Source organism: Geotrypetes seraphini, chromosome 1 (genome assembly GCF_902459505.1).
Source record: "Geotrypetes seraphini chromosome 1, aGeoSer1.1, whole genome shotgun sequence".
NCBI classification, from domain to species: domain Eukaryota; kingdom Metazoa; phylum Chordata; class Amphibia; order Gymnophiona; family Dermophiidae; genus Geotrypetes; species Geotrypetes seraphini.
The window spans coordinates 474,232,211-474,256,690 of NC_047084.1; the positions used below are offsets into that span (position 1 = coordinate 474,232,211).

The following is a 24,480-nucleotide window of genomic DNA, read 5'->3' on the forward strand; positions in this document are numbered from 1 at the left end:
CAAACAACAGGAGGAGGCTTAAGGGGCGGATGAACGTGGAAAAAGCCTTTCATGAAGTGGGAAACCACAGGATTAACAGAGTTAGGCTTCCCGTCAATCAGCTGATGAACAGCAGCAATGGCACTAAGGTGGACTCGAACCGAAGAGGACTTGAGTCCAGCGCCAGACAAGTGTAACAGATAATCCAGGACAGCAGATAAGGAGGCAGACAGCGGCTCCTACTGTCGAGTAGCACACTAGGAAGAAAAGCGGGTCCACTTCTGATGGTAACATTGGCGAATGGACTCGCCTCCAGGACGTCCAGCACAGGTTGGGAGAACTGGAACGAGGGCATTAAGTCTCAAGGAACCAAGCCGTTAAGTGCAGAGACTGGAGGTTGGAATGAAGAAGAGAACCTTGACTCTGTGTAAGCAGAGAAAGAAAAACAAGCAGAAGAGGCTCCCTGGAACTGAGTTCCAACAGAAGGGAGAACCACGGCTGCCAGGGCCAACGAGGAGCTATCAGAATCATGGTGGCATGCGAGGACTTGAGCCTGACGAGAGTTTTCAGAATCAGAGGGAATGGAGGGAACACATACAGAAACAGGTTCGTCCAATCCAGTAGGAAAGCATCCACCTCGAGCCTGAGAGGGGTGTAAACTCTGGAGCAGAAGCGGGGCAACCTGTGATTGAGGGGGGATGCGAACAGCTCGACGTCCGGAGTCCCCCAACGAGCAAACACCTGACGCAGGGTCAAGGAATGGATAGACCACTCGTGAGGCTGCAGAAGACGACTCAACTTGTCCGCCAGACAATTGTGCTGGCCCTGAAAGTAGACCACTCGAAGGAACATGTTGTGGCAGATGGCCCAATCCCAGAGCCGCATCGCCTCTTGGCACAGGGACAGGGACCCCATTCCCCCCTGTTTGTTGATATAATACATGGCGACCTGGTTGTCCATGTGGACCAGCACCACTTGGTCGCGAAGCAGGTGACAAAAAGCTTTCAGGGCGAGGAAAATCACTCGAAGCTCCATCAGATTGATGTGACAAAGGCAGTCGGCACTGGACCAAAGATCTTGAGTGCGAAGACCGTCCAGATGAGCCCAAGCATAGGCCGACGAGTCCATCAGGAGGACCTTCTGCGGAGGAGGAACATGAAATAGAAAAACTCTGGAAAGATTGGAAGAGAGCATCCACCAACGGAGACAGATTCAACAAAGGAGTCACGACAATGAATCGAGAGACAGGATCACGATCCTGGTTCCATTGGGACGCTAGAGTCCATTGAAGAATACGGAGGTGAAGTCTGGCAAAAGGAGTCATGTGAACCGTGGAGGCCATGTGACCTAGGAGGATCATCATGAGCCGAGCCGGGGCCAAGGACAGATGGGCCACCCTCTGGCATAAGCGAACAAGGGCCTCCTGACAAGGCAAGGCAAGAAGGAGCGGAGATGAGCCGTATCCAGGACCGCTCCGATGAATTCTAGAGACTGGGATGGACAGAGCTGAGACTTGGGGAAGTTCACCTCGAAGCCGAGACTCTGAAGGAGCAAGATGGTTTGATTCGTCGCTCAAACTTTATGGCAAGAGGACGCTTTGATCAACCAGTCATCAAGGTAGGGAAACACCTGCAGGCCGCGAAGACGCAGGGCCGCAGCTACCACAACTAGACATTTCGTGAAAACCCTCAGAGAGGCCGCCAGGCCGAAGGGAAGAACACGATACTGGAGATGGAGATCCCCCACCCGGAATCTCAGATACCGGCGAGAGGCCGGGTGTATCGGAAAGTGCGTGTACGCCTCCTTGAGGTCCAACGAGCACAGCCAGTCCCCCTCGTCCAAGAGGGGGTACAACGTAGGAAGGATGAGCATTCTGAACCGTTCCTTGATCAGAAACTTGTTCAGAGCATGGAGGTCCAAAATTGGACGCAGATCCCCCGTCTTCTTGAGTACCAGAAAGTACCAGGAATAAAATCTGGTATTCCACTGGTCTGGAGGAACCTCCTCGACAGCCCGAAGGTGAAGAAGGGCATGAGCTTCCTGCAGAAGGAGAGGCAGCTGAGACCGGGCAGAAGGGAACTATCTTGGAGGAAGGTCCGGGGGTATGTGATTGAAGTGAAGGGAGTACCCCTCCTGGATGATAGAAAGCACCCAACTGTCAGTGGGAAAACTCCCCGATGGGGAGGAGGGAAGGCTCCAGGAGGAAGGGAGCCCGAAGGCTTGGACCGGAATTGTCAAAAAAAGACGGCCCAGGCTTCACCGAAGCCAGCGGCTGGGCCTTAGGTTGACGCTGCTGCTGTTGTTGTGGCTGCTTCAAAGGAGGCCGAGAGAATGCAGTAGATTTCTGCGGGTACCTCCGGAGAGGAAGTTTGTATTTCCGAGCCATAGGGGTCTTCGGTTTAAGTCTCACCAGAGAGGCGAAGGACCGTTCGTGTTCCAAGAGGCGCTTAATGGCCACCTCAATGGAATCATCAAATAGCTCATGACCCACACATGGGAGATTGGCAAGACAATCCTGTAGATTTGGATCCACATCCACATTCCTGAGCCAAGCGAGACGATGCATGGCGATCGCAAAGGCCATGACCCTTGAGAACAACTCGAAGGCGTCATAGGCCGCCTGAAACATATAGAGGCGGAGCTGGGAGAGGGTCTCCTCGAGGAGACGAAACTCCTGACACCAAGAATCCAGCACATCCTCCCAGAACATAGAAACATAGAAAGATGACGGCAGAAAAGGGCTATAGCCCATCAAGTCTGCCCACTCTACTGACCCACCCCATTAAGTCTGAGTACTAATGACCTAGTTCCTTAACTCGACCCTCGTAAGGATCCTACTAGGGCATCCCATTTATTCTTAAAGTCAATAACGCTGGTGGCCTTGATCACCTGCTCTGGAAGCTTGTTCCAGTGATCTACAGTAACCCTTTCTGTGAAGAAATACTTCCTTATGTCACTATCGAATTTCCCTCCTCTGAGTTTGAATGGATGCCCCCTTGTGACCGAGGGTCCCCTGAGAAAGAAGATGTCTTCTTCCACCTCGACACGTCCCGTGATGTATTTAAATGTCTCAATCATGTCCCCCCTCTCCCTGCGCTCCTCTAGAGTGTAGAGCTGCAATTTGTTTAGTCTTTCTTCGTACGAGAGACGCTTGAGCCCCGAGATCATCCTAGTGGCCATCTGCTGAACCGACTCAACTCTAAGCACGTCTTTACGGTATGAGCGGAGGGTGTCCACACAGAGTTATAGTTGAGGACATGATTCGCCATCATTGAGTTTTGATAAAGACGGCGACCAAATTTGTCCATTGAAAGGCCCTCCTGACCCGGAGGGACGGCAGCATAAATCTTCGAGGGGTTGGACTTCTTCAAGGAAGACTCAACCACCAAGGATTGGTGAGAAAGCTGAGAATTTTCAAACCCCTTAACCGGGATCGTTCAGTAAAGGGCCTCCAACTTGGAGGGAATGGCCGTGACCGCATAGGGGGGTCTCCAGGTTCCGGAGAAATGTTTGCTGGAGAACCTGGTGCAATAGCAAGCACAGCGCCTCACGGGGCGGATGATCAACACCCATTTCCGCCAGGAATTCCTGGGTATAGCGGGACTCAGACTGGAGGTCCAGGTTCAAGGCCCTGCCCATGTCAGAAATGAAACGAGTAAAAGGAGGAGTTTCGAGGAGAAGGCTCATCCTCCTGAGGAGACTCCAAGCGAGATCTGGGGGCAGCCAAAAAAGAGGGAGAAATTTCCCTCGAATAGTAAGCCGGGGCCTCGGAATCCCACGAATGGGAGATCTAAGAGGTTCGACTAAAGTGTCTGGGGGGCATCGAGGAACGACCTCATGCAAGGTGGACCAGCGAGGACTCCGGAGTTCATGGAATCAGCTGGCGGAGCCTCGGAGAAGATGGGGCAAAGGAAAATTCCTCCACCGGTTTCGAAGAAGACCCCCTAGAGGCTGGCTTCTGCCTCGATGGGGAATGGCTCACTACCAAGGAAAGCTGCGTGGTAAGTATAGCCTTAAGCATGTCCTTGAACATAGGTACTGAGATCAAAAGGCTGTTGGATCGTAGGCGCAGCAGTGCACTCCTTCGGGGGCGAACTCGAGGAAGAGTATCCCCTACGTGAGGAGGCACGCTTAGAATGATGTCTCGAAGATGCCGATGAGGCGGCACTGACATGAGACTCCAAGGTAGGCTTCTTTGCCGGAACACCTGAGGAGGAAAGAGGAGACTTACCCAAGACTGGAGTAGCAGGAGGAGCCAAGGCCGGAGCCTTGGAGGCCAAGGGGGACTTCGAGGCCGAGGACTTCGAGGCCAAAGCACCCAACGAGGGCGCCGAGGCCGAGCTCGAGGCCTGTCCCACAGGATCCATGGGGCCAAAGAGTTGGAGAATCTTGGCCACCCTTCGATGAAGAGCCCGCGGTTGCAAAGTCACACAACGTGAACACGACTCAGCGTGGTGCTCCGCACCCAGGCACTCCACATACCAACGATGAGGGTTGGTGATGGAGATAACCCGGTTGCACTTAGTACAGTTTTTAAATCCGGAACGAAGCCGGGACATAAGAAAAAAGACAGCCGCGGCCCCGCGAGGGCAAGCGGCCAGAGCAAGACCGGTTAACCCGGTCAAAAATATACGAACGGAAAAAAAAAAGAAAAAGAAAGACGCGGGCACAGCGACTTAACCAAAATTAACCAAATAAGCTGCAGTGCAAGAGGGACAATGAGATCGCACGAAGCAAGGGAGCAGTGCTTCTGACTCCGTGGAAAACATAGAACTGAGGCCACGCTGAGGAGACGCAGGCCCTAGGTCGGGCGGGAGGGGCACGCATGCATGCGTGGGCCAATCGCAAACTTGAAGGTCTTCAAGCAAGTCTGCTTGCGAAAACATCCGCTAGGGGGCTCCATCAGTGACATCACCCATATGTTGAGAATATGCTGCCTGCTTGTCCTGGGATAATGACTGCTATGAGTTTCCACTGCAGTCTCATGAGACTGCAATGGGAAATCACTGTTTACATTTTGACTTCTGCATTCCATTGCTCTTGTCTGCTATGTGGATTAAAAGTTGTATATGTTATCTGTGAGCCGCTTTGGTCAAAAGTGGAATACAAATGTGTCAAATAAATAAGGTCTACATGGGTCAGTGAGGCGGGGCAGTTCAGAGTTAGCCGGGACAGCATGAGGAAGGATTGCCCCTGTCCCAGCTCACTGCTGGACCACTAGGGCTTCAGGCAGGCCAACTAGAGGCCTGCAACAGGTCTGGGCGGGGGCAGAGGAGAGGCGCAGATCAGAAGACTCAAATATATACTGAGATCCCCATTTTGGGGCTCAAAAATCTCAGTTTATATTCGAGTATATAAAGTAAATATTTATTTGCTCTCTAGAGATTTTGTATCAACTTATACAAGCTGAGAGAAGCAAATAAAATGGAAGGGGCCTCATTCTTCATGAAAAAGGCTGAATTTCATGATCTCAGGCCTGCTACCCAAAAAAGCTGTTCTAGTCCAGTTATTTACACAGGGCGGGCTATTTTAGATAAAGACTTTGTTTCATGATATGGCAAAACCAGAGTATGAATAAATGATATTCCAAGTTTCAGGCCTTGAATTCTCTCCTCTGAACAGATGATTATAGAGATTGTAATATGGGATGTATTTAAAATTACTGTTACTATTAATTTTAATCCTCTCTCTCGCTCTGTCTCTCACCAGGAGGTGGCAATTACCAATGAGTGGAGCAGTTTCTCAGCAAACTGCAACCACTTGGTATGTACAGCTGTCTCATTTTACAATTACAGCCATTTTGAATAATGAAATGAAAATGATCTGCTTTCATTTCAGTAAATTGAGTCCTTTGGTTTTCCTGACATTTCAAGGCCAGAACAGTACAAAGGAGATGTGAGTTTTATCAACCCACTGTGCTTAGTTCTTTATGCAGAAAAAGCATTCATCACTGCACTGCTGTAACATCTACTCCCCTAGCCATAGTGCAGTGTACCAATTCCAAAGGGTGCCCAAGTTCATTTCCCTTAACAGAGAACTGCTGCTGCAATGCTGGGGCTAAAGAGAGCTGATGCATAGGCAGAACTGTCAAAAGTATAGCGCAACAGCAGTGGAGTGGAGGAGTAGCCAAATGGTTAATGCAGTGGGCTGAGAACCTGAGGAACTGGGTTTGATTCCCAGTGTAGCTCCTTGTAACCTGGGCAAATCATTTAACCTTCCACTGTCCCAGGTACAAAGACTTAGACTGTAAGCCCACTAGGGACAAAGAAAAGTACCTTTATATAAATAAATATAAACTGTTTTGATAATACCACAGAAAGGCAATATATCAAATGCCATTACGTGGTGAGCAGATATGGAATGGATTACAATTTAACATTGGGCAAAAACAAACAAAAAGACCCACCAAACCCAACCTAGAATACTTTCAAATTCTTCATTGAAAACCCCTCCAAAAAACCCAAGATCTTGGCTGGGGCCCTGGTAGGTAGGGCAAAGGTAGGGGAGGGACATTAAGGTGGGCAGACTAGATGGGCCGTGGGCCCTTATCTTCCGTCTATTTCTATGTTTCTATGTTTCTGTTCTTTCAAACTATATAAAGCTACCTCCTACCAACTGTAGTTCCAATTCCCAACGATATATGTCTGTAAACTTCCACATAAATCTATTTGATTCTGTTATAACTTGTGGAAATAATAAAACATTTGGCAATGCACAAGCCCTTATTGACACCATTATGTTAGGATTTGATCTGTCCTGCTAGGTTGCAGGAAACTAAAAGGTCTATTAAGTCATCTGTTAGATTTTTCTCTGCTATACATTGCTAATCAAATATTTTTCCATGAGTAAAACAATGGGAGAACACTATTGCAGAACACAGTTCTATGTGTAAATTAAAATATACATGCATATATAGACGAAGGTACTTTACTTGTTCAATAATTTGCCGCACACTGTTCAAACGCACCACTCCTGTAGGATTCTCTGCCCCAGCATCCTTTGGTTCGGTCTCTGCAAGGGTTACAGCGGTATATAAGAAATAAAATTATTATTATTATTATTATTAATACTGACATGTAAACATTTTACCATGACCTCATTTAAACCCACATCATACAAGCACAATTAATCAAACTTTTAGATGTCATATCTTAAATGAAACTTACTTGCAAGTTGAAATAGATCTGGCAAGTCATTTGATAACTTCTCCATGGCTACATCTGCTATAGGACCAAATAGCACCACAGGTCTTTTAAAACCAGCTGTAAAAGATGAAAAGGCGTGGGAAAAAGAAACTTGAGCATATGCAAAAAAATCAATCAATAAATCAATGTTGAGCCTGATTTTTCAGGACAAGTAACTAAGGGGGATATTCTATAACAATGCCAAAACTTAGGCACACCTACTGGCACCTAAGTTAATCGAGAAACGCCATTTAAAACAACAAAAAACTGTAAAATTAAAGTGCCCACTGGCACCTAAATAAAAGACACTGGGATCGTGCCTACGTAAGCACTTTATGGCGCTTAATGCCACTATGGGCATACAGAACTGGCGTTAGGCGCTGTAAAGTACCTACATAGGCATGATTCACAACAAACAGGCACTTGAAATGTAGGCCAGGGTTTTCTGGACCTACATTGTCCATGCCTATCTTTCACAGAGGTGCAATTCTCTATAGGGCGCTGATGAATGACTGACATGCGATTGGCAGACACTTTTTTAGGCAGCCACCAATATTGGCACCCTATAGAGCAGGGATCTCAAAGTCCCTCCTTGAGGGCCGCAATCCAGTCGGGTTTTCAGGATTTCCCCAATGAATATGCATTGAAAGCAGTGCATGCACACAGATCTCATGCATATTCATTGGGGAAATCCTGAAAACCCGACTAAATTGCGGCCCTCAAGGAGGGACTTTGAGACCCCTGCAATAGAGAAAGAATCTGGGCCTAAATGTCTTTTTTCTCTACATAGCCTAGTTCCTGCAAATTTCACACAATTATCTCCTTGAAATGTTATGTGCCCAGAGGATATATTTCTTTTCTCTCATCACATGCAGTGCTTTACTGCTGTTAGCTTGGGCAATGAATATGAGATGCAGGCTACAACTCCTAAACAAGGAGGCCTTCACATAAGTCACCTGGATTCACTGCTATTAGAAGGGATGAGGTAGATCAGGAGTGTCCAACCTCAGCCCTCACCAGGTCGGGTTTTCCGGATTTCCTCAATGAATTTGCATGAGATCTATTTGCATACAAATAGGACCGAGGTTGGACAACCCTGAGGCAGATCATTAATTTTCTGACATCAGCATCGTAAAATATGACAAATTCACACCTGCCTTAATTTATGTTTTTTTGGCTAATGCAATGGTAAGGGTCACAGATTTGATGTACTACCTTGCTATGGTTCAACCAAAGTGGTTTCCATTTATTATATGCAAGCACTTTCCTCTATTCCTGGTGGGTTTACAATCTATGTTTGTGGGGATGTTTTTACACCTGGGGCAGTGGAGGATTAAGAGACTTGTCCAGAGTCACAAGGAGCCATGGTGGGAATCGAACCCAGTTCCCCGGGTTCTCAGTTCGTGGCTCTCACCATAATGTAATGTGTATGGCATCTGATCATCAGAAGATTCTGGTACTAATGAGTCAGCTAAGAGAACACAAATGAGGCAAGAAGTTCCTGTGTGTCCTTCCTTCTGGGGAAGTTTTAAATTACAGCAGTCTACTCTAGAGATACTTTTGGTCTTTTCCAGGACACCTCTGTACACACATTTGCAGATAATGTCTGCAGTAAACTCATACAATTTTTTTTGCCCTTTAATTTCCAAGTTCAATCTGGTCTGAATGCACCTAGCCGTGCATTTCAGCTAGAAGCTTGAGGTACAACAGGAGGTGATGGTTGCTACATACTGGTACTGCTGAATAACACCAAATGTTTCTTTACCTTCTCGTAGAATCACTCTCTCATAAGCTGGAAATTTTGTGCTTATAGCTGAAATAGCAGTCAGATCCTCTCTACTCTTCTTCATGTTCTTTTTCATGGCAGCTCTTTGGCCACGCGTTCGCCAGAAATCTGCTCTGTCGCCAGCAGCTCCTCTCTGAGCATTCTGTACACTTGCCATCTGGTCAGCTCTAAGAGATGCAAACAGAGTTCAGCCCAAATTAAGGAAAAACAGACTTGAAACAATAAAAAAATATACATAAAGACGACAAATTTCATCTGGTCAGTAACTAATGAAGTGTGGGAATTAAGTGTGATCCATGCTAGGTAACAGCTTTAGGGGCCAGGTTAGGATCCAGGCTCAGAACCAGGAAAGTTAGAACTATAGTGTATGTAAAGTTGGTGACTGCTAATTGCTAGAGCCTGCTAATATTCACATCATAAACAGTAAGATAAGTATTTTTCTTTGAACCAATGCACCTAACAAATTTTGTTGCTTTGAAACGTCTTGAGAAAGAAGGAACAACTGGAATAGTAACTGTCTCATGATTAGAATACTCCCTCCAATTTCAGCCACTTTGCCTTGTTTATTAATGGTTATTTTTTGTTCTTTCCTTTTAATTGGTAATGTCACTCTTTGAAAGTCTTGGATCAAATAATAATTGGGGACTATAGATTACTTAAGTGTAAGAGAATATGTTATTATGTATTCTTATTATTTATGTTATGGATCACAATATTACTGTACAGGATATAATGCTTGATATTTTTTTTTTTGTAAAATGATAAATAAAAAATAAACAGCAAGAAAACACAATCTGATTTAGCTGGGGAAAAAGTGTAAAACACAGATGCTGTTAAACCATGTACATGTTACAGAATTGTGGGGCAAGGGGTGAGAAGGGTAGGCGGTGGAGGGGTGGAGGTAGAAAAAAAAAAGACGAACCTTTGGATAATTGTGGAGGAGCACAGAAACCATCCAGGGTACCTAGACTAACGTCCCTAACTATCCCATCTCACAGAGGCAGAAAAGTCATCCATCATTAGTTAGGCTAGCCATTAAAAGTCCTATCTAAGAGGTGTACCACATGCAAAATAACAAAGATATCATATGGTCCACATTCACACTTGAAAACAAGAATAAAACCAAATATTCATATTAAAAATTAAACTTATTTTCCACATCAAAAAAAATTTCTTAAATTATTAGCCAAATACTGTACATTATGGCACAAAATACCTGCTTTTACTAGGAATGAGTCCCTTTTCAAGTTCATTTGCGATCCTCACAGCCAGCCAGCTACCCAGTTTGCCATTGTACAGAGTGTCGACCACTCTAAATATCTCTCCTCTGGTGAAGCCTAAGCTCTGAGGAGCTTCCTTTTCATATTCCAAATGTGTTCTTATGAAGAATGAATCTCCTCTGCCACAAGCCAGGATGTTCTTGTACACTGAAAGGACACAGGACATTCAGTTGTGAGCTGTGATCATATTAGTGAAGAGACAGAGAACAAAATCTTATGTGCCAGCAATAGTCTGCAGATTTACTAAGGAGTCGCTTCAAATATGATATCTGAGCAATATCTATACTGTGATGAAAATGGTGACGAAAAACTCACCTCATAAGAATACCAAGGGAAGGGGTCCTCCAGGAGCCTGAGTTTCAGAGCCTACAACATGCTGTTACATCAATTCATGCTATTACCCCCTATTCAGAGAACCTCACAAGCTCTTTCTAAGGAAAATGCAAAGTAATAGCCGAATGAGTGAAGATAGACTAGATATTAAACAACTGTGGGAATGAAAGAATTTAGGTATCAGAATAGACTGGCCCAAGGAAGCTGTGTTTGTCGTTTTGGGGTTTTTTAAAAAAAATCAAACTAGATACAGAATTAAGATATGCAGCTGTCTATTGATAAGTTGGCAGAGCCACAACCATTTCTGTGTTGGGTCAAGAGCTCTGCAACAAACTGCAGGACCTTTAAGACTGAGTGATGGAATGCAAATATTAAAAAAAAAAATTTGAAAACACATTGTTTATGCATATCTTCTTGACTAAATGTGTAATATCTTGGTGAGATTTTAACCATAATGTCCCAACTGCTACATCAGAAAGAAGTAAAAAGATTGTGGATGCCCTTCAAAGCACTCTACTCATGCGGCATAGCCCTGGCTCTGCTCTTTGCGGGATGTTTGGTCAGATGCTTCCCCATTGTTGCTCATAGGGGGCAATCCAGATTTTGAACTGGAAAGGACTTCCCTGGTATTCTAGCATTGGACCTCTCAGGGTCTCCTTTACCTTTACCATGTTCTCAAAGAAGATGGGAGCATCAAATTATTTTGGATTTGCAAGATGAATTTATGTCAATGGTGCAAGATTTATACACCTACTGGCAATTGCACCACTATGTTCTCTCATTGCCTTCTTCTGTGTTACTTCTGACCTTTAAGAACAAGTAAAATAATCTTTATGCTTAGACACACAGCAAATGTAATCTGACCTTTTTAATAAGTTCATCTGCACCTGAAGGGCATAGAGAAAGTGGACAAGGACAGATTCTTCAAACTGTGGGGAACCACAAGCACTAGGGGTCACTCGGAGAAATTGAAAGGGGACAGGTTCAGAACAAATGCTAGGAAGTTCTTTTTTACCCAGAGGGTGGTAGACGCATGGAACGCTCTTCCAGAGGTTGTGATAGGCCAGACCACAGTACAGGGGTTCAAGGAAGGTTTGGATAGGTTCCTAAAGGATAAAGGGATTGAGGGGTACAGATAGAAGCAGAGGTAGGATATAAAAATGGTCAAATCACTTCACAGGTCAAAGGACCTGGTGGTCCACCGCGGGAGCGGACCACTGGGCGGGATGGACCTCTGGTCTGACCCAGTGGAGGCAACTTCTTATGTTTGTCCCCCCTCCCTGCCCTCTCCTCATACATCCTCTGTCGATCCCTGGTGGTCCAGAGGTGCAGCAGGCAAGAACGAATACACAGAAGCATCTCAGTGCCGAGCAGCGGCGCGGTGCCGCTCAGGGCCTGAAGAAACACGATCTCACGGCAACCACCACTGACTGGGTTAGATAAAAATGGAGAGCAGTGAAGCTGGAAAGCATCATGTAAAAAGGAGAGAGGGGGGTGCAAGCTGGATGGATAGGGGATAGGGGAGAGGGGCATAGAAAGAAGGCAGATACTATATGGAAGGAGGAAGGGGCAGATGCTGGATTGAAGAGACAGAAAGGGCAGACGCTGGAAGAAAAAGAGTGAAAAGAAGATGAAAGCAGAAACCAGAGACAAGAAAAGGTAGAAAAAATAATTTTATTTCTATTTTGTGATTAGAATATATCAGATTTAAAATATCCTGCTAAAGCTGGTGTTAGACATAACTGGGGACTGCAAAGCCAAGGCAGTGCTTCTTTAGCTAGCAGCTGGCTTAGGGTTCTCTCTCTGACCAGGGGGCAAGTTAGTTGCCCTAATTGCACTCCCCTAACCTTATTCCTGCTATGTGTGACTATGGTATTCTGTTAACTTGATATTTCTGTGTGGCGTTCTGTAATAATTTGGCTTATTCAGTTCTCTTGATAGTAGAGGGGATATATGTGAAGGGGAGGGGAGACAGGGGTTTTGTTGATCCTTGCTCTGTAGTATTTGTATTTATATAAAATGACAATTGTACAGAATATTGTTTTTTTTATACTTTAATAAAATGTGTTCAATATAAAATCATAACTGATGCTTGTGCGGATGGGATCAGATGGTTTACGGGGACCGAGCTCACGAGGACAGGGTGGAAACAGGTTTTGTTATTTCAGTCTTAGTAGTTTGCCGGTCCACAAAATAATTCTTTTATTTCCACCGGTCCATAGGTGTAAAAAGGTTGAAGAACACTGTTCTAAACAATATGCCTTACCACCAGGGGGTAAAGCTTACTGTTGAGGCACCTCTACAAAAATGTGGGGAGGTGGGGGGAGGGACCCCGCTCGAGACCCACTGGGTTTGACACCCCCGAGGTCGGACAGACCCCCAAACAAGGTCCACCCAAGCTCAATCCGGCAACAAAAAGGGACAAAAATTCCTAAACAAATTCCAACAGCCTTACCAAAGGAGATGGGTACAGCTCACCACACCTGCTGGAGACTGAGAGAAGACTGAGGTAATTAGGGAGGAGTCACATGATATGTACAGTTCCAAAGTTTTGTCTCCGTCTCCACCTGCTGGTCATGATGAGATATGTACCCGCTTGCGAGATTAACCCTATGTTGGTCTGGACAGTTGCTGAAGAATATATATATTTTTTAAACCCCACTCTTGCTCAGATAAATGGTGTTAGAAACCATGAGGGACAGGATGACACTGGTGCTCACAAATGGAGAATAATGGTTTCTAGGGTTAAAAATTTAAAAAAAGGGTGCTCAAACATGTGTGTAAAATTGGTTTTTGTGCTAGTACAATAAGGTCCTCCAGCATCACCCCCATGGTTGTTTTCAATGTATCCAGCCATCTGATTGTCGTCACCCTCTTCGCCTGGTTCTTTCGATCTTCCCAAACAAGATGTCCTTTCTCCAGCGATCTCTCTTCTGATGGTGTGACCAAAATAAGACCATCCTAACTTCATCATTTGGGCTTTAAGTGACATAGCCGGTTTAATCTCTTCCAGAATTGATTTGTTAAGTTCTTCTGGCGGTCCACGGCACGCATAGAATCCTTCTTCAACACCAAAGCTCAAATGTGTCAATCTTCTTTGTCTCATTTCAAACTTAGGCACCTAAAATTAGGGCACTCAGCTAGTATTCTATAATGGCACATTAGTGCACCTAAACTTATGTTTCCCCAAAAATAAGACCTAGCCTGAAAATAAGTCCTAGCGTGATTTTTAAAGATGCTCCTAATATAAGCCCTACCCCAAAAATAAGCCCTAGTTAAGATTGACTCCCGAATCCCCCCCCCCCGAATGACCCTGACACTAGTGCTGCCCGATTCGCCAATTCAGTGGCCCCCACCCTGCTCCACAGGGGGGAATGGGAAGGAGGGATAGAAAGATGCTGCACAACGGGATGGTTGAGAGGGGAGGAAAGATGCTGCACATGGGGGGGGGGAGAAAGGAAAAAGGAAGAATTGGGGTGGAGGAGAGGAAGGGAGAGATGATTGTTGTAGATGAAAAAAACATAAGACATCCCCCCAAAATAAGCCTTAATGTGTTTTTTGGACCCCAAATTAATATAAGACACTGCCTTATTTTCGGGGAAACACAGTAGTGTCAACATATATGTGCCCAACATTAGGTATGACCACTTATGCTCTGTCTTTGGGATAAATGGGCACCTAAACACTGTAGTTGATGCACAAATGGAAGTATTCCGTAAAGCAGTGATTTTCAACCCAGTCCCTTAGGGACTGCCTGCCCAGCCAGATTTTCAGGATAGCCACAATGAATATGCATTATAGAGATTTGCATACTAAGGCGGCAGTACATGCAAAACACTCTCATGCATATTCATTGTGAATATTCTGAAAACCGACTGGTCAGATGGCCCCTGAGGTCCGAGTTGAAAACTATTGTAAAGTGTGTGCTAATATAATAGCAATTCTCTTTACGCAACCATGCCCCTCCCTTGGGAACATCCTCCTTGCAGTTACATGCAAGAACACTTAGGCACCCAGTTACAGAACGACACCTAAGTGCACTTACACACGATTGACGTTTTACCCCATCTCAAGAATCATCCTCCATAACTGCACCATAAACTGTCAAAAATGAGCCTTTAATAACATAATTTCTGCAAAGACAGTTCATTTCTCACTGGTCTTTGATCGGTTAAGCATTCTCATTTTCTTCTGAGCCTGTTACCTTCTGAGCACTGGTCCAGCCCCTACCCTGTACTGGTATCCTAGTCAGTGCTCTCTCAAAGGAGTGCATAGCCATGCAGAAGACCTCCAGCAGCTGCACATGTTGCAGACCAAACCATGAAGACTGCTGTAGCAACACCATTCAGAACCTGGCAAAAGGTGTGGCATAAAGCCCCTCCCACAGCAGCTCATTGCTATCTAGTTTGTGCCAGAAGAATGAGGTTTGCAAAACTCACAGACCAGTTTCTTCCTGGTTGCTGACTGAACTGTTCTTAATGAGACAGTTCCTAGCAATTATAGCAAGATTTACGATTCCTCTTAGGTCAGTTTTGCCCATGCTCCACCTCAGGTTTTGGAGATAGTACCACTGAGCTGTTAAAGGCTCATCTCTACACACAGATAGCTTAAGAACATAAGAATTGCTGCTGCTGGGTCAGACCAATGGTCCATCGTGGCCAGCAGTCCACTCACGTGGCGGCCCTCTGGTCAAAGACCAGCGCTAACTGAGACTAGCCCTACCTGAGTATGTTCCAGTTCAGCAGGAACTTATCTAACTTTGTCTTGAATCCCTGGAGGGTGTTTTCCCCTATGACAGACTCCGGAAGAGCGTTCCAGTTTTCTATCACTCTCTGGGTGAAGAAGAGCTTCCGTAAGCCGGACGGAAGCTATCCCCTTTCAATTTTAGAGAGTGCCCTCTCATTCGGAACCTGGGAACCTCGAACTGTGGCAAGGAGGCCAAGTTCCTGGAAGCGCTAGGGGACTGCTTTCTGGAACAAATGGTGGGAGAGCCGACGAGAGGAAACATCACCTTGGACTTGGTCCTAAATGGCATTACGGGACCGACAAAAGAAGTAGAAGTCACGGTTCCGCTGGGGACAAGTGATCACAACATGATCAACTTTATATTTGACACCGGGAAGGGGAAATGTACCAAAACTTCAACTACGACCTTAAACTTTAAAAAGGGAAGATACGATAGCATGAGAGCCATAGTGAAACGACGGCTCAAGAAAAAGATGGACAAAGTTAAAACGGTATATCAGGCATGGTCCCTACTGAAAAACACTATCACGGAAGCACAAAATCTCTACATTCCGCGGATTTCCAAAGAAAAGAAAACTAAAGGCAAAGGAAAACCGGCATGGCTTACTAGAGAGGTGAAGAAAGCCATAAAAGAAAAGAAGGACTCCTTTAAAAAATGGAAACACATGAAAACAACCGAAGCTTGGAACAAACACAAAGACAATCAGAATAAATGTCACAAGGCAGTGAGGGATGCCAAAAAGGACTATGAGGAGAAAATAGCGCAAGAGGCCAAAAATTTCAAGCCCTTCTTTAGATACATAAAAGGGAAAAAACCTGCAAAAGAGGCAGTGGGACCGCTGGACGACCATGGAAGAAAAGGGTACATCAAGGAAGACAAACAAATTGCAGACAGACTAAATTCCTTCTTTGCGTCTGTCTTTACGAAGGAGGACACCGCAACAATACCTGAAACAGTGAAAGTGTTCAAGGGAGTAATAGAGGACAGCCTCACCACAGTAGAAGTGGACTTGGACCAGATATACTACCAGATCGACAAACTTAAAAGTGACAAATCCCCCGGACTGGATGGAATTCACCCGAGAGTCTTAAAAGAACTGAAGGTTGAATTTGGAGAACTATTGCAAAAACTTGCCAACCTATCAATTAGAACTGGACAGATACCTGACGACTGGAAGATAGCGAACGTCACACCAATTTTCAAAAAAGGATCAAGAGGAGAGCCGGGCAACTACAGACCTTACGTCTGTCCCTGGAAAGATGGTTGAAGCACTGTTTAAAGATAGCATAGTCCGGATACACATGACCTGATGAGAGCCAGTCAACATGGCTTCAGGAAAAGGAAATCATAGAAACATAGAAAGATGACGGCAGAAAAGGGCTATAGCCCATCAAGTCTGCCCACTCTTCTGACCCACCCCATTAAGTCTGAGTGCTAATGACCTAGTTCCTTAACACTACCCTCGTAGGGATCCCACGTGTATGTCCCATTTATTCTTAAGTCAAGCACGCTGGTGGCCTTGATCACCTGCATTGAAAGCTTGTTCCAGTGATCTACTACCCTTTCTGTGAAGAAATACTTCCTGGTGTCACCATTAAATTTCCCTCCTTTGAGTTTGAGCGGGTGCCCCCTTGTGACCGAGGGTCCTTTGGGAAAGAAGATGTCGTCTTCCACCTCAACACGTCCTGTGATGTATTTAAATGTCTCAATCATGTCCCCCCTTTCCCTGTGTTCCTCTAGAGTGTAGAGATGCAATTTGTTTAGTCTTTCTTTGTACGAGAGACCCTTAAGCCCGGAGATCATTTTAGTGGCCATCCGTTGAACCGACTCAACTCTAAGCACATCTTTATGGTAATGTGGCCTCTAGAATTGCACATAAAGATGTGGATGAATTTACTTCAATTTTTTGAAACAGTGAACAAACAAATTGATAGTGGAGAACCGGTGGATATAATATACTTGGACTTCCAGAAAGAGTTCAACAAGTTTCCACATGAAAGACTTCTCAGGAAACTACATAGCCATGGAATAGAGGGAGATATACTAAGATGGATAGGCAAATGGATGGAGAACAGAAAGCAGAGAGTGGGCATAAATGGGAAGTTCTCAGACTGGAAGAAAGTGACTAGCGGTGTGCCCCAGGGCTCGGTACTTGGGCCCATCTTATTTAATATTTTCATCAATGACCTAGAAGAAGGAAGATCCAGTGTGATCATCAAGTTTGCAGATGACACAAAGCTATGCCGGGCAATCAGATGGCAGAAGGATAGCGAGGAACTCCAGAGCGACTTGTGTCAATTAGAGAAATGGGCAGAGAAATGGCAGATGAAATTTAATGTGGAAAAGTGCAAAGTAATGCACTTAGGCAGAAAAAACAAGGAACACGAGTATAGAATGTCAGGTGCAACTCTGGGTAAGAACGAACAAGAAAAGGACCTGGGTGTACTGACAGATAGGACCCCGAAGCCGTCGGCCGAATGCGCGTCGAAGAAAGCAAATAGAATGTTAGGCATGATAAAGAAAGGAATCACGAGTAGATTGGAGAAAGTTATAATGCCACTTTATAGAGCAATGGTCAAGCCACACTTTGAATACTGTGTCCAACATTGGTCTCCCTACCTAAAGAAGGATATAAAATTGCTGGAGAGGGTGCAGAGACGAGCAACGAAGCTAGTAAACAGTATGGATAACTTGGATTACGAGGAACGACTTGAGAGATTGGGATTGTTCTCCCTTGGGAAGAGGAGACTGCAAGGGGATATGATTGAGACTTTCAAAATACTGAAAGGAATCGACAAAATAGAGCAGGAAAAAAAGTTATTTACAATGTCCAATGTGACACGGACAAGAGGACATGGACTGAAGCTGAGGGGGGACAAATCCAGGACAAATATCAGGAAGTTCTGCTTCACGCAGCGGGTGGTGGACACCTGGAATGCCCTCCCGGAGGAGGTTGTTGCGGAATCTACCATTTTAGGATTTAAAAGCAAACTAGATGCACATCTTCTTACGAGAGTCATAGAGGGATACGGGTGACTAAAATTACACCAGGGTACACCTGGCTGGGCCTCCACGTGTGTGGATCGCCAGATTTGATGGACCTAAGGTTTGATCCGGTGATGGCAGTTCTTATGTTCTCCCTACCTTGGAGAGAGTGAATTTACAGTCAGAGCAAAAGACTGCATTCTCATGTTTTACTGTGGGAGCTGCTCAACTCGGTACCATAGCTGAGTAAATCTCTTGTGGCTTTGTGTCAATATTATTTGTTTTTTTGCTGGTTACAACATGAGTCACAGACCTGGGGAAAAATCCTAATGGGGGCCACAAAAATCCTTAACCACACCCCTCTCCCCCAATCATAATCAAAAGTGCCCTGAAAGTTCATGGGGTGTCACATCCCCTTTTCCAAACCAAATGCTAAAGCTCTGGTCATTAACCATACCCTGGCCTCCAAAATTAGTGCTTGCTCTTGCCCCACTAATGCCAGATTTTGAAAATGGTACCAGCTGAATCCAGAGGACAGATTTGCATAATGTAGAATGAGAGACAATGTAGGAAGAAGCAGCTGGGAGAGAGAAATGGAGAGTAGGAAGCAGCAAGGGATAAGAGTGGGGAAAAAATGGGAGAAAGCATTGGAGAATATGGTTGACAAAGAAAAAGATTAGAAAGATGGGATAGCCATGCAATTGATAATTCGAAACTGGAAGAATTATGATCTTCTAAATTTCCCTTTCTGGTGGGCTAATCTGTGTTCCTGCTATAGATATGAAAAAATGAATGCAGATAGTTTGGGGCACAGTAATTTTTTTAATTAGTTTGGGGTCCTTTGGCATCTTATGTAACTTTATTATAGCAGGTCTTGTTTATAAGTCACTTTTTGTTTATTTTCATACACATCCAAAGACGGGTGGGAAGGGGTGGATATCTCTGTCCTAATTTGACGAGCTTAGAGTATTTACACTTGGGGTAGGTGGGAGGATGGGAAAATTTATTAATTTGATTAGGGTAAGATTATTGGGGAATTCTATGTTGCTGTGTTTTATGGAATAATCATTGAATGAGTGGGTGGGTGGATGGGTGGGAGAAAATGAGTGATTAAGTAAAATTGTAAGTTGAATGTGCTTGTATTGATGTATTATATGTTATATATTCATGTATTGAACTACTGAACTATGAAAATCAATAAAGAATTTAAAAAGAAAGATAGGAAAGAGAATATGGAGTAAAATATGAGTCAAAGAAAAGCAAGGAGAAAATGAAACCAGAGAAAGGAGGAGATACAGTCTTTAGTGGTGTCAATGGCAGAAGTATACGAGCAACTTGACCACTGACCCACCATCCCTACTGAAATATGCTTACACATTTAAAAATAACTGCTCTTGTATTTTTCCAAAACTACATATTGATTTTAAAGAAGTTGGAAAAGATGAGTATTTTTGTAGTTAAGATAGTTTAAAACTCATACGTTTCAAAATTTCTGGGGTTTTTGTTTTTTTTAATTTCATGTTTATCTCCACATTTAACAAGATTGGAGATTAAAGACAGGCAAGAAGCACTGCAGGTGCTGAAATCCTAGAAAGCATTTATGTTCAGAGGCTCTTGATTCTGTAGGTAAGCACTTGGATGGCTATGGAGAATCATTTATTTAGATTTCTATCCCGTCCTTCGAAACAGCTCAGAACGGGTTACAAAAGGACATTCACAGAGTAGGGAGAGGACATGAAGCTAAAGGACAGGGACTATAAAGGACAAAAGAACTAAAAAAATGGAAGAGAGGATACCGATAGAAGCATACAAGGGGGCAGTTTCCTAACTATAAAGGGATGAGAGGTTAAAGATAGTAGCTTTCGAAGGGGTCAGTTTACAAGGAGTCAGTTCATTCAGTATCTCTACGCCACTATTTCAAATTCCAGGTCAGGTGAACTCAGGTCATGTCCAAACAGCACAGCAGAAATACTGGCATTACAACTCCTGTCACATTCCTCTGAATTCATGACTTCTGCTGCACACCTTATCGCTGACTTGTAACAAGCACTGAAATTAAGGAGAACAGAGCACCACCAAAATGTGGAGATTACTGAAAGACAGCCTGAAGACCCCTTAGATAAATTGCTAATATTTAATTTTCACTTTCCAGTAGGTTACTATAAATGTATTAACAGGGGGCCAAAAAAATGGTGCATCATCAGCTGAAGAGAAGTCTCTTTTTTTGCTAGGTAATTTTCTTTAGTGATGGAAGTAGTATTTTTATTATTTATTTTATTTTAGGCATTTATATATCACCTATCAAGGTTATCTAAACAGTTTACAATCAGGTACTCAAGCATTTTTCCTAGAGCTCTTGGGTAATGGCGGTATAGAAGAATAAATTTATTATTATTATTATTATTGTAAATAAATTTGGAACTTCCAGAATATACTAAATTACAATAGTCAATTTGAAAACACTAGGGATTGAACTATAATTCTAAAAGTTGTTAAATCACAGGAGGATTGATTGAAAGAGGACCTCAAGAGACTGGGAGACTGGATATCAAAATAAATGACATTTTAATTTGAGCAAGTTTAAAGTCTGATTGGAATTTATTTTATTTCATTTATTTTTTTTTAATTTATTGCTTTCTCAGGTACTTTAGCTAGACTGTGAGTCTTCGGGACAGCTAGGGAAATTCAAAGTACCATTTTTATTTATTTTATTTTAATGTATCTTTAATCTATCTTCATTGTAAACCGCTTTGAACCTCACGGTATAGCGGTATATAAGAAATAAAAAATAAATAAATATGTATCCCGGTGGGCTCACAATCTACCTAATGTACCTGGGGCAATGGACGATTGAGTGACTGGCCCAGGGACACAAGGAGCGGTGCAGGATTTGAACCCACAACCTCAGGGTGCTGAGGCTGTAGTTTTAACACTACACCACAAACATGCCCCAAGCTGCCCCGCAGAAAAACTTTAAGCATATTCCTTATACCAATAGCTACACATACTTTAGAGACAAGAACACCTGTCTAAAGGGATGTAGTAGCACACAAGCCAAAAGATGTTTCAAGTGCAACAATTTCAGGTGATAAACTTTCTTTAGAACTGCACCAAAGACTTAACAGCTTGTAGTTTTTGTGTCCCTATGTAAAATGAGCAAGCATCTCATTTCCACAAGATGGAATTATAACTGGAGTTCCTTCAAACATTTTACGGATTGCACAAAATTACCTTTTTGCTTTCTTTTCTGAACACTCTTTGAAGGAAAAAAAAAAAAAAAAAAAAGCAACACTAAAATGCATTTTCACAACAGTCAGTAAAGTTCCTCAAATTAAATTTTTACTTTTGGGTACACTTTCCGCTTACCATCATATTTGCTCTGTATCAGAATGGTGACATCATCTCCCTTGGGGATTTCCAACAAGTAGAGGACAGCGTCCTCACGAGAAAGGCACCTGAAGTCCTGGTTATTCACCTGAAGAAAGACATAATATGCATGCAATTGCAAAGACTCTTCTGACAAGCAGCATGAAATGTATAAAGAAAGTTGACTACTGCATCGTCCCTGAAAGCATCTCCTCAACCAGCTACCCTTCCTTACACCATAAGATACTCAAACCTGTCCTCAGGACCTCTCACAGCCTGTTGGGTTTTCAGGATATTCATTTTGAGTGCACAGGAGATAAAGCTACATATGCTGGAATCCAAGTAAATGCAAATTTATTTCATTCACATTCATTGGATTACCAATCAATACAAACAGGGATTTAATAAACTTCCGCTAACCTTAAATCCTTACAAAATACATACAGAAAGCCAATTGGGTGAGATTGTGTAGAGATCAACGGTGTAACCAGGATCTTATCTAGCTTTGCTACGACTGTTGAAACTTCAGTTACATCTTGAATACAGCAAGTGACATTGGGACTTTGAAAAATCTGGTTTTAATGCCATGAATGGAGCAGTGGTTGAAACAATTTAATCCATTCCAGGTTTTCGAGTTCAGTGGAAATTTTCATGAGGAGGAGAGAAGCTGATATGCACGGACAGGGAGAGGGACCTTGGGGTGATAGTGTCCGAAGATCTAAAGGTGAAAAAACAGTGTGGCAAGGCAGTGGCTGCTGCCAAAAGGATCCTGGGCTGTATAAAGAGAGGCATAGTCAGTAGAAGGTGTTGATACCCCTGTACAGGTCATTGGTAAGGCCCCACTTGGAGTATTGTGTTCAATTTTGGAGACCGTATCTGGCGAAGGAAGTAAGAAGACTTGAGGCGGTCCAGAGGAGAGCGACGAAAATGATAGGAGGCTTGCGCCAGAAGACGTATGAGGAGAGACTGGAAGCCCTGAATATGTATACCCTAGAGGAAAGGAGAGACAGGGGAGATATGATTCAGACGTTCAAATACTTGAAAGGTATTAACGTAGAACAAAATCTTTTTCAGAGAAAGGAAAATGGTAAAACCAGAGGACATAATTTGAGGTTGAGGGGTGGTAGATTCAAAGGCAATGTTAGGAAATTCTACTTTACGGAGAGGGTGGTGGATGCCTGGAATGCGCTCCCGAGAGAGGTGGTGGAGAGTAAAACTGTGACTGAGTTCAAAGAAGCGTGGGATGAACACAGAGGATCTAGAATCAGAAAATAAGATTAAATATTGAACTAAGGCCAGTACTGGGCAGACTTGCACGGTCTGTGTCTGTATATGGCCGTTTGATGGAGGATGGGCTGGGGAGGGCTTCAATGGCTGGGAGGGTGTAGATGGGCTGGAGTAAGTCTTAACAGAGATTTTGGCAGTTTGGAACCCAAGCACAGTACTGGGTAAGCTAAGAAGAAAAAATTTTAAAATTTAAATTGATTCAGGTTGGGCAGACTGGATGGACCATTCGGGTCTTTATCTGCCGTCATCTACTATGTTACTAGGTGTCATATGATTGCAATTGTTTTGAAACAAGTAGTGGTTCACTTACATGTTATTTAAGATTGTGTGGTATTTATAAAAGTGATTGGTTGATAATAAAGCATTAATTTAAATTATATAGCAGGCTTTCTGTATGTATTTTGTAAGGATTCATATTCATTGCAGATATCCTGAAAACAAAATAGTTAGGAAGTCCCAAGAAGAGGTTTTGAGTAGCACTGTTTTACAATTTTCAAGGCAAAGAAAGATCACTAAAAGGACATTACTTGACAACATGCCAGGCACCTCTGGAGCTTGAGACAATTCTGTGAGATTTTTTTTTCAGCCTCCTGCAAATAGAGAATGACATGGGGACAAATTTGTCCCTGTCCCTGCAGGATCTTTCTCCATTCTTGTCCCATCCCTGTAAGTTCTGTCCCTATCTGCACAAGCTTTGAACACTTATGAACCGTAATATAAAAGGTTAGCTCACTTTGGTGCTACAATCTTTTGTTTTTTTATTTTTATTTTTTTAAATAAAGGGAATGGGTAGAAAATAAATAAGGCAAGGGGATGAAAAACCGAGGTCATCATGTCCCCAAATGCATGGTTAAGTAAAGGTGTCACAGCTACGCAAGGACAAGCAATGAGTTTGCCTGCAGAAACTTAGCTTGAGGCCCGCAAGACATTGGGAGGGAGTGAGGGGGGACAAGGTACAGGGCAGGGAGGGAGGGGGTACAGTGTGCACAGCCTGACAGGTAGATGGGTGCAGAGCCTACCAGGGCAGAGGAGGGCACGAGGGAGGGGGGTAGGTGCAGAGCCTGGCAGGGCACTTGAATATTAACACCCTCCCCTCCCCCGATTTATATTCGAGCCAACCTTTTTCCCTACTTTTTTGGGAGAAAGGGGTTGCCATGGTTTATATTTGTGTCAGCTTATATTCGAGTATATACAGTAAATTTTTTTGTTTTATTTCTACATATTATCTTTAAGAGTGGACTAACACGGCTACTACACCATTTCACTTGTTGGGTATAAAATCATTTTTTTATGTACACATTATGAACCCATGTGCTGAGCACCAATGCAAGGCTGTAACGCCTACCCACTAAAGATGCTGTTGCAATGAGTTAAAGGTGCCATGAGCCATCATTCATTCATCACTATCCTAGGTTCCTTTCATTTTTACCAATACAGCCCATCCATCGCTGCAAGTCATAACTCAGGAGTCACAAACCATGAGTCCCTCCAAAATCCAGTTACATGTGGAGCTCAGGTTTTCTCTCTCCTGCA

The 24,480-nt window shown here is 43.8% G+C and overlaps 1 protein-coding gene across 5 annotated transcripts in view; it reads right to left on the reverse strand.

The window, feature by feature from the left end:
- TJP2 (tight junction protein 2) overlaps positions 1–24,480 on the reverse strand; it is a 161,247-nt gene that overhangs the window by 40,433 nt on the left and 96,334 nt on the right. For all 5 annotated transcript variants that reach the window (XM_033924801.1, XM_033924824.1, XM_033924794.1 and 2 more), the window contains 5 exons: positions 21,661–21,769; positions 10,166–10,376; positions 8,929–9,116; positions 7,146–7,241; positions 6,911–6,990 (listed from right to left, as the gene is read on the reverse strand). In XM_033924801.1, coding sequence (XP_033780692.1) covers positions 6,911–6,990; positions 7,146–7,241; positions 8,929–9,116; positions 10,166–10,376; positions 21,661–21,769 — 684 coding nt within the window. The remainder of the gene's footprint in view (positions 1–6,910; positions 6,991–7,145; positions 7,242–8,928; positions 9,117–10,165; positions 10,377–21,660; positions 21,770–24,480) is intronic.